This window comes from Sinocyclocheilus anshuiensis, unplaced genomic scaffold (assembly GCF_001515605.1).
Source record: "Sinocyclocheilus anshuiensis isolate Anshui unplaced genomic scaffold, SAMN03320099.WGS_v1.1 scaffold659, whole genome shotgun sequence".
NCBI lineage: Eukaryota > Metazoa > Chordata > Actinopteri > Cypriniformes > Cyprinidae > Sinocyclocheilus > Sinocyclocheilus anshuiensis.
Genome location: NW_015549698.1, coordinates 210842 through 220844, shown reverse-complemented (window position 1 = coordinate 220844; position 10003 = coordinate 210842). Strand labels below are relative to the sequence as shown.

The window sequence follows — 10003 nt, the reverse complement described above, 5'->3', positions numbered from 1 at the left end:
GGCGATGACCTACAGCCAATGAGAGACCAAGATACAGGGCAGCGGGAAGTTTGGGGAGGAGTTATATGAAACGCAGTTTGCGGACCAGTGTTGCCAAATCCGCGATTGCCACCGGTTGTTTTTTATGTCAGCAGGTTGAAGCGACCCCAATAACGTGATATTTAGGCCCTGGAATGTGAATTGTACCAGGAGAACCCCGCCAAAAAATTTTTTATTTTACCCCCCGAACGCGATTTTCGAAAGCAATTGGGCTATTTTCAGGCTAGTTTTGAGTAGTAATTGGGTGGGTTTTGTAGCGAAAACCTGGCAACCCTGCACCAGACAGAGCTCTCGGCGATTCTTCCTATTGTAAAGTCATGCAGTCCTGTCGTCGTTCCATCATGCAGTGTGAACACAGCAACAACTGAATGCTACCCCAGATAGTCGTTCAGTGTGAAACCAACAGTGATGCGACGTCTTTGAAAATCGTGCAGTGTGAACTCGGCATAACTTGCTCAAGCGCTCCTCTTTGTGCCAATCACAACAGGCTTGGCCAGCTGACCAATCAGAGCAGAGTAGGCTTATGGAAGGGAGGGGTTTACAGACATTTCGCTCAGAACCGTTTCGAAATCATGGACAAATGACTCTATGTATAAATGTATATTTTGGGGAAATTACAGTGTTTTCTGACCTTAGATGCATTTAAACCTGTTGTAGGGGACTCCAACACAATATTAGGACACTTAAAAAACCATATGACCTGCTGTTTAAAGCAGCGTTTGTGAGCGCAGTGCTGCTTTGTGTACAGATTTACCAGGGAAAACGTTATTTTACCGCTCCAAAGTGGCACCTAGTGGCAAAGAATGAATTAGCATTTTCATTCAGACCAACGCGAAAAGAACAACAAGTGGACGGGTAATATGCTAATGTTTCATGTTGATGTGAGTATGAAACGGCTTGGGATTCGTTTTAAAAATGACTTGTTTCAGTGATTCAGAATCGACTCTTTCTTTTGAGAGACAGTAACTTTATACACGGTGCACTTTCAGATTTAAAACTTTGCAGGATGTTTTCATTCACTTAGAGCTGTGTTACACACTGCATGAAAGCTAATTTTCAAAAATCCATAATAGGGGCACTTTAAAACAGTTTAGAAATGAAAAGAAACATGCATTAATGTGAACATACAGCAGAACGTCCCCCAAAGTCAATACATACTGTCAGGCCCGGATTAAGAACACATAGGGCCCTGGGGCTAGCAAACACAAGAGCCCCCCTTCATAGTAGCGTATCTTGGTGCCACAAAGTTTTCTACCACAGGAATAATTGTTTTTTGTTTTTTAATCAAAAACCTCCAACACAGAGTTACAATGAGTATGCACACTAAATATTCCAGGCTACAATACATTAAAATAATAAATACATTAACACATGATATGAAGTCAAAGCTAACAGGTTTCCAGAAGCAACAACAACTTTTAAGCATATACAGCTCCCTTAAGGAGTTTATTTTAAATAGTTTTATTATTAGAAGTTTTTCTTTCTGGCCCTAGAAGAGGAGAATCATCAGGGCTGGACTGGTGCTAAAATTCAGCCCATCTGACCCACACAGTCCCCATAAAATGTCTTGCTGGGATTAGGGCAATTGGAATAAATAAATAATTTGTTAATAAATAACGGACGAAAACAAATTATATTTTTGAATACTTAAAATGCATTTAACAATATTAATATTCCATTATATTGCAGGCTCTTAATTACTGAATTCATATGTTTCTGCAATTAAAGTTTATTAGAACTATTAAATTCTCCTTTGTAGTTGCCCTAATGAAAAGCTAATTCTTTAATCCAGAGTTAACTGTATAGTATTAGTAAACCTTTATAAAAGTGACTTATTGCCTTTATTTGACCCAATATTTAATATAGGCTATAATCGTGACATTAATAATAAATATAATTAATGCCATGTTTCTACAGTGTCAGTAACTGCATGTTAAATAGCCTAGGTGTGGTGCTGTGGAATAAACTGCTTATTTACGGTTTTGTACAGTTTACCTCTACACTTTATTTTACATGGTGCTATTCAGTCTGGTTTCCGCTAGCTTCACCACAGAGACTTTACTGTTTAAAGTGTCATGTGTGTGTCGAATTCAAATGGGCCAGTGCTGCTTAGGCCTATATTATCACTTAAGAGCGACGAAAGTGTCGAGCTACAGTCGCAGGCGGGAGACACCGGTCCGGTGTGGCCCAGCTTTTCTTTTGCGCTGCGTGGTTTAATCAGGTATGTTAACGTAGTGCCGTTTCATCACTTGGCTTTTAGAATTTGTTTCCCATGCGCTACAGTAAAGCCGAGGCGATTAAAAGATACCCGCAACTCTAGTGTAAACGAGTACAAAGACATTTTTATCATTCATATCTATTGGACTGAAATAGCGCAGACACTAATATGTGGGGGCGTGGTGGGATTTTGGCAATTCGGCACACCGGGAAAAGCTCGGGTGCTCCCGATGGCCACTCAATTCTAGGTCTACTTTTCCTTTCCTCCACATCACGTTCCACATCCTCAATTCGCGGGCCCTGGGGCTTCAGCCCCTCCTAGCCCTTATGTTAATCCGGCCCTGCATACTGTAGTGAATTTTATTTCAGCACAGCTCAGTCTTAAATAAAATGTGATGAAAATAATGAATTGATGAGCCTAAATTCCATTTTTATTCTAGAGGGGGAGCTGAAGGTTAATCAGGCTGGACGTGATCTGCGAACTTTGAGCTCCGGCGATGTGTTTGGGGAACTGGCCATTCTATACAACTGTAAACGCACAGCATCTGTCAAAGGTCACTTGTTATGTTATTTTGGAGTGATGGCTGATTTGGGTTGCCCTCTGCTGGTGTGGTAAATAAGCATTTCGATGCTCTCTTTCCCACAGCCATCACTACGGTGAAGTTATGGTGTATTGAGAGACAAACATATCGAAGCATCATGACCAACAAATCAAAGAAGAAAAGAGAGCAACTCATGGGCTTCCTGAAAACGTAAGACATTCTGGCACCACTTTACCTCAATCCTGTAATTCGCCTGTATTAGTAAAATAGCAGATGCTTTACATGTTGTGTGCTTTGGTTCTCACTGTTTGTATATATTAGTGTATTATTATTGTATGTGGTTTTTAATTGTTTCCATCAGGGCTCGCACTTTGAAAGCCCTGAAAGATGTGCAGCTGTCAAAGATCATTGATTCCATGGAGGAAGTCAGTGTGATTTTTTTCTTATAAATAGTAAATAGCTTGTCTGCTAAATGATTAAATGTCTGAGCTCAGACTCATGAATCTTGTAAATGAAGGATGTCTGAAGTATTCTCGAAGAACTTGTTAGAAAATACAGAAGAGAAGAAAATATACCAGACTTTGTGTCAAATTAAGACATATGTTGATTTAGATTAAAATTTAATTTAAATTTAAAATAGTTAAAATTAGCATTTGTGCAATGCAATTTTGCCAACCCACTGAGATTTAGTGAATCTCCTTGTTTTTTGCCTTTTTAGTGTGCGCACGTCATCAGAGAGGAGATGTATTTGTAAGGGGAGAGGAAATTATTTTAAAATTATTATTAAATATTATGAGGATGAATTCTAAAAAAATAATGATGTGCACAAATAAATAATGTCAGTTATATAATGGTATTGATGTTGCAAAATTAATCAATTATGAAATGCAGTCAATTCAGCTGTAAAGCAGCTCTATAGAAGACAACAGTGTCATCATGCAGGTTAAGTCAGTTCTCTTTCAAACATTCGTTCGGTATCTCACTATGGGAATCGCCTCGGGCGTGACCAATCCTGGAAGCACCAATTACACCACGTCTGTCAGTTGACAGACCAATCACGACAGTGATGCGGGAGTCCCGCCTCCCTATATATGTCACTGCATAACGGTCCCTACCTCATTCTCGTTCTCTTCCCCGTGAAGATTTTTTAGAAGCTAAATTCTAGGTTGCCCTCTGGATTAGCTGCTTAACTGTTCTTAGACGAGCCGTCAAGGTACGTCGCCGAACGTGGCTTTTTCTGAGAGCGGGTGTTTTTCACTGTCAAGGTGGAAACTATTGTTAAGGACAAACAAGCAAATTAATGTGTTACGACAAATTCTCTGGTCTGTCTTTTTTTTTCTAAGCGATACGTTGTGGTGAGCTTAGCGGCTTGATAAAGAATGGACACGACTATTAGTTCCGCAAGCGGGGCTGCGACGGGGAAAGATTGTGCAAGTATTTCAAGCAGGGATTCTCATCCCCTATGTATTGTATGCCTGGGGGTGAGACATGCTCAAGCAGCACTCGTGAACCCCGAGTGCTGTCCGCACTGTTCCCTTCTCCCATCAAGGGTTCTGGAGAGAAGAGTGCGGGTGGCGGCTGCTAATAAAGGAGACCCCTCCCTTTCTCCGTCGACCATGTCGACCAAACAGCCACCTGTGTCATGTAGCTGGGGCGAGTTTATGGATGAAGTCTCCCCCGAACTTCCCCCTCTTTTCCCGATCTTGTCTGAGGGAAGAGAGGAGGAGGAGGATGATGACGAAGCGATCGCTAGGGAAGCACGTTAAGCGAAGGGTCCCCGGCCTCGGCTCAAGTGGAGCTCGACCTGATCGAAATGTGCAGGAGGGCAGCTGCAAAACTTTCTATTGAATGGCCGTCGCAGCAGGCGGGCCAGGGAAAGGAGAGAGACCTATATGACGGCAAGCGACTGCCGTCGCGTGCCCCGGTTGTTAAAACGGTAATTCCTGCAGTCCCCGCGTGTGTTTCAGAAATGAAGCGTTTCTGGGACAAACCCTTTTCACACAGGGTTCCTGTGAAGGGATTTTCCAGACTGGATGCGCACAACATGGAGGAGCTAGGGATGTCAAATCCCCCTCCTGTTGAGCTGTCAGTGGCACATCATCTTAACCCTAATCGCAGAGCAGCTTTTTCTTCTGCCTCAGCTTCGCTGCCAGGACGTACTGAGCGCTTAACAGCCTCAGTTTTTCAGAAAATCTATCGTTCCTCTGCTCTGGCAGTGAGGGCTCTGAATGCTACCTCTCTCCTCACTGCTTATCAAGCAGAGCTCCCTCCACCCACTAGGTTGACGTAAAGGGCAGAGGGCAGTTCACAAGAAAATATGTGTGGTGTGAAAAAAAAAAATTCCCTGTGCATCCAGGCAGTGGGCCAAGGGCACAGCAAGGTTTGAAAATAAAAACACACACAAAACCAAAATTACTCAATTCAGAGCTGCAATCCCCAGCTCCCCCGCTAGATGGCGCGACCGCACCATTAGTGGGCGAGAGCTGCTGCAGTCCGCTCGCTGCTCACGCGGAGAGCTGGCGCGCATGCGCAGTACACCCCTGGGTTTTATCTACGATACTGAAGGGTTATCGTCTGCAGTTTGCTGTAAAACCACCAGTGTTCAACAGTGTGTTGATGTCAGCCGCAGAAGGGGAGTCAGCTCAAGTTTTAGAGGAAGAAATAGCCTCTTTAATAAGGAAAAGAACAATTTGAATTGTACCGCCGGAGGACAGCCAGAACGGCTTTTACTCCCGGTACTTTGTAATTCCCAAGAGAGGGGGAGGTCTCCGTCCCATTCTGGATTTGCGGAACCTCAACAAACACCTCAGAAAATACAAGTTCAAAATGTCCCCATTCAAAGCGTTGTCACATTTTATTCACGAGAAAGACTGGTTCACCTCAGTCGATCTGGAAGACGCATATTTCCATATAGACATCTACCCGGCACACAGGAAATTCCTCAGGTTTGCCTATCAGGGCACGGCCTACGAGTTTACGACTGTTCCTTTCGGGCGCTCATTAGCTCCAAGAACGTTCAGCAAGTGTATAGAAGCGGCTCTATCACCGCTGAGAACAGCGGGTCTCAGAGTGTCAGCTTATTTGGATGATCTACTCCTCTGCGCTCTGTCACGGCAGCAAGCAGAGACAGACACGAAGATGCTTGTGTCTCATTTGGAGCGCTTAGGCTTCAAGATAAACGAGACAAAAAGCTGCCTGTTGCCCACTCAGGAGCTAATCTATCTAGGCTTCAGACTGAACTCAGATCGGTATCAAGCGTTTCTGTCAGAGTGCATCAGGTCAATTCGCAGCTGTCTATCCCTTTTTCAAAAAGGGAAAAAGGTCTCATTCAGACTGTGTTTACGCCTTCTGGGGCTGATGGCCTCAACAGTCTCGGTTATTCCTTTGGGACTGTTGTGAATGAGAGAGTTTCAGAATTGGACAGCGGCACAACACTTATGTCCAAAACGGCACCTCAACCGCAGAGTGAGGGTGTCACCACTTTGTATGCGTGCTCTCCGTCATTGGAGAAACCACTCATTCCTTGAATCAGGGACTCTGCTGGGTGCAGTTTCCATGAGGAAGGTGGTAATGATGGACGCGTCGCTTTCAGGTTGAGATGCAGTGTGCGAGGGCAGAATAGCGAAAGGGAAATGGCCCATCTCGCTGCAGAGCGCGCACATAAATTACCTAGAACTGTTAACAGTGTTTCTAGCTTTGAAACATTTTGTGCAGTTTCTGCGGAACCACCATGTTCTGATCAGATCAGACAACACGACCACGGTGGCATATATAAATCGCCAAGGGGGTACACAGTCTGGCACAGAAACTGATTGTGTAGGGCAGGAAACACTTTCATTCATTACGGGCAACGCACATCCCGGGAATGATGAATGCGGGGGCAGATCTCCTGTCCAGGGGGAATCCTCGGTATGGAGAATGGACACTCCTCCCTTAGGTAGTTGGCCAGCTGTGGAGAAGATTCGGCCGCGCTGCCGTAGATCTCTTCGCATTGCACGAAAACACTCACTGCCTTCTGTTCTTCTCGCTAGCGAGGGATGGTGCGCCTATGGGTGTGGATGCCCTAGCGCACCCGTGGCCAAACGTACTGCTTTACGCATTTCCTCCGCTAAGTCTGATCGTACCAACTCTAAGAAGGGTAAGGGGAATCCTCGGTATGGAGAATGGACACTTCTCCCTCAGGTAGTGGGCCAGTTGTGGAAGAGATTCGGCCACTCTGCCGTAGATCTCTTCGCATCGCACGAAAACACTCACTACCCTCTGTTCTTCTCGCTAGCGAGAGACGGTGCGCCTATGGGTGTGGATACCCTGGCGCACCCGTGGCCAAACGTACTGCTTTACGCGTTTCCTACGCTAAGTCTGATCGTACCAACTCTAAGAAGGGTAAGGGAGTGCGGTCACTCAGTCATATTGATTGCCCCGAACTGGCCAGGGAAATTGTGGCTGACAGAGATAATGCAGCTCCTATGCGACCAGCCCTGGCCTCTCCCGCTGCGCAGAGACCTCCTCTCACAAGCACGCGGGGAGATTTTTCACCTCGCTCCGGACAAAGTTGCTCTTTGGTCTTAGCCCATGAGAGGTTAAAATTAAATGCTACTGGGTTGCCTCCGAGGGTGATTGAGATAATTCAGAACGTGAGGGCTGCCTCGACGCACTCTGCTTACGATAGGAAATGGAATGTTTTCGAGCAATGGTGCGCATATAAGCACATTGTTCCGTTTCTCTGCTCTGTCGCAGATGGGTTATGTTTTCTGCAAGAACTTTTGGATAAAGGCAGAGCTTTTTCTACCGTTAAGGTGTATCTCGCGGTGATTTCTGCGTGTCATGTGGGGATTGACAATAACACTATGGGTCGATACCCTGTAGCGAATCAGCTCATGGGGAAATATGAATAATTAATGCCACTTACGGCTGGGAGACAGTGGTGGCTCTTCGGCTGTTGGTCCCTCCAGGAGTGGTTGTGGTGCCGTGATGGATGCTGTCAGGTGGTGTGCTGTGGTGATGTAGGCTGTAGCAAGGTGTGGGTCCTCGAGCTTATGCAGCAGGTGTCGAGGCTGTGTCACCTGTCATCCTAGTAATGGTGGCAGGGTAAGATGGTTGTTTGTCGATGTTGTTAGCCAGTAGGCTATCCGTGGTACCCGCGGTGTGGAACAGCCAGGTTAGACTCTCACTGGTGAAAGTGCAGGTGGTTCCTGGGGTCACAGGGAATTGTTATGTAGATTTTGTAGTGTGCAGAGAGTTTCAGACTGACCTAGTGATGGTGGCAGGAGGGCAGCAGGTGGTTGTTAGCCCTCTGTGTAGCTCGAACGTCACTAGAAATCTGATGTAGAGGTTTCGCTGTTGGGCATGTGGGCCCGTTGCTCTATCCAACGTTGTCTGGCTGCTTCTGGGGTGTAGACCGGTTTTAAGGGATGCTCCTCCCTTGGAGGGGTCTGATGCTGTGTTGCGTCAGGCAAGGAGTCAGAAGTTTGTCCTTCTCAGTACTCCTTAGTTGAGTTTTGTTCAAGGAGCTCTTTTGCAAGTGTCAGCAGCTCCTGTAACCCAGAAGTAGGCGTGTCCAGCTGTCCTTGTGTAGCTAATGAATAACTGATTTGTTAAATCAAATGAAAAATTGTGTTTTTGATTGGTCCAGACGCTACAACCCGCTGGTATGCAGGATTATGAGGGGTGCGCGCCGTTTGAACAGGGTATCAAAGCCACTGATTCCACAGTGGGATCTGTCTGTCTCGTACACCTTTTGAACCTATAGACAGCAGTGATCTGACGCTCTTTTTGCTAAAGACCGCAGTATTACTGGCTGTTTCATCGGCTAAGCGGGTTAGTGAACTTCATGCTTTGTCAATTCATAACTCCTGTATGCAGTTCGCTATGGATTACTCGAGAGTGTCTCTCAAAACTAATCCAGCGTTCGTGCCTAAAGTGAGCAAGTCAGCTCTAGCCTGTAATCAAGTAGATTTATTGGCTTTTCATCTGCCCTTTTCATCACCAGAAGAAGAGCGGCTTCACTGTTCGTGCCCTGTCCGTGCGTTGCGTTGCTATGTAAACAGAACGAAAGCGCTGCGGAAGAGTAATCAGTTATTTGTTGCATGGGCTGATTCTCATAAGGGTAAACCTATTTCTCGTCAGCGCCTGTCCCACTGGGTAGTGGAAGTTATTATATTGGGTTATAATAGCATGGGTCTTAGTCCTCCGGAGTACCCGAGGCGTGGCCACCTCGTGGGCGTTGTTTAAGGGCATTTCAATTCAAGACATTTGTGCGGCAGCGAGCTGGGCATCGCCACACACGTTTGTCAGATTTTATAGGCTGGATGTTACAGAGCCGTCGTTGGCTCATTCCGTCCTGTGTAAAAAAATAAAATAAAATAAAAAAACACTCATACAGAAGACGTTTTTATTTTTATTTTTTTTCACATATCCCAGTTCTATTCTGTGAATAGTGGAGGATTTCCATTCTTATGCTATCACACATCACTGAGTTGGTTGACATGCCTGCTTCAGACTATATCCCATAGTGAGATACCGAACGAATGTTTGAAAGAGAACTTTAGGTTACTCACGTAACCCCGGTTCTCTGATAACATGAGTGAGGTATCTCACCACACTTCCCTCCTTGCAGCAGCACGGGGAAGAGATATGCGGAGAGTGAGGTAGGGACCGTTATGCAGTGATATATATAGGGAGGCGGGACTCCCGCATCACTGTCGTGATTGGTCTGTCAACTGACAGACGTGGTGTAATTGGTGCTTCCAGGATTGGTCACACCCGAGGCGATTCCCATAGAATCAGAATCAGAATGAGCTTTATTGCCAGGTATGTTTACACATACGAGGAATTTGTTTTCGTGACAGAAGCTTCCACAGTATAACAGAATAACAGTGACAGAGCAAAAAAACACAGATAACAAATAAAAAATAGAACAAGTAAATAAGGAATAAAAATATACAAATCGACAATTGTATGTACAGGTATATAACAATAGACAGTTGTATGTACAGGTATATTATGTGCAAATTGGAATGTAGACTGAGTATGTGTGTTAGATAAATAAGTGTATGAGTGAATAAATAGTATGTGTTCCACAGTTATTGTCAAGTGTTCATGAGATGGATTGCCCGAGGAAAGAAACTGTTCCTGTGTCTGGCCGTTCTGGTGCTCAGTGCTCTGTAGCGTCGACCAGATGGCAACAGTTCAAAGAGGGAGTGTGC

At 45.1% G+C, this 10003-nt stretch overlaps 1 protein-coding gene across 1 annotated transcript in view; it reads left to right on the top strand.

Moving 5' to 3' along the window:
• Positions 1–10003, top strand: part of prkg3 (protein kinase cGMP-dependent 3) — a 34415-nt gene that overhangs the window by 13898 nt on the left and 10514 nt on the right. Inside the window, exons 6-8 of the mRNA XM_016449856.1 lie at positions 2697–2810; positions 2903–3008; positions 3160–3223. Coding sequence (XP_016305342.1) covers positions 2697–2810; positions 2903–3008; positions 3160–3223 — 284 coding nt within the window. The remainder of the gene's footprint in view (positions 1–2696; positions 2811–2902; positions 3009–3159; positions 3224–10003) is intronic.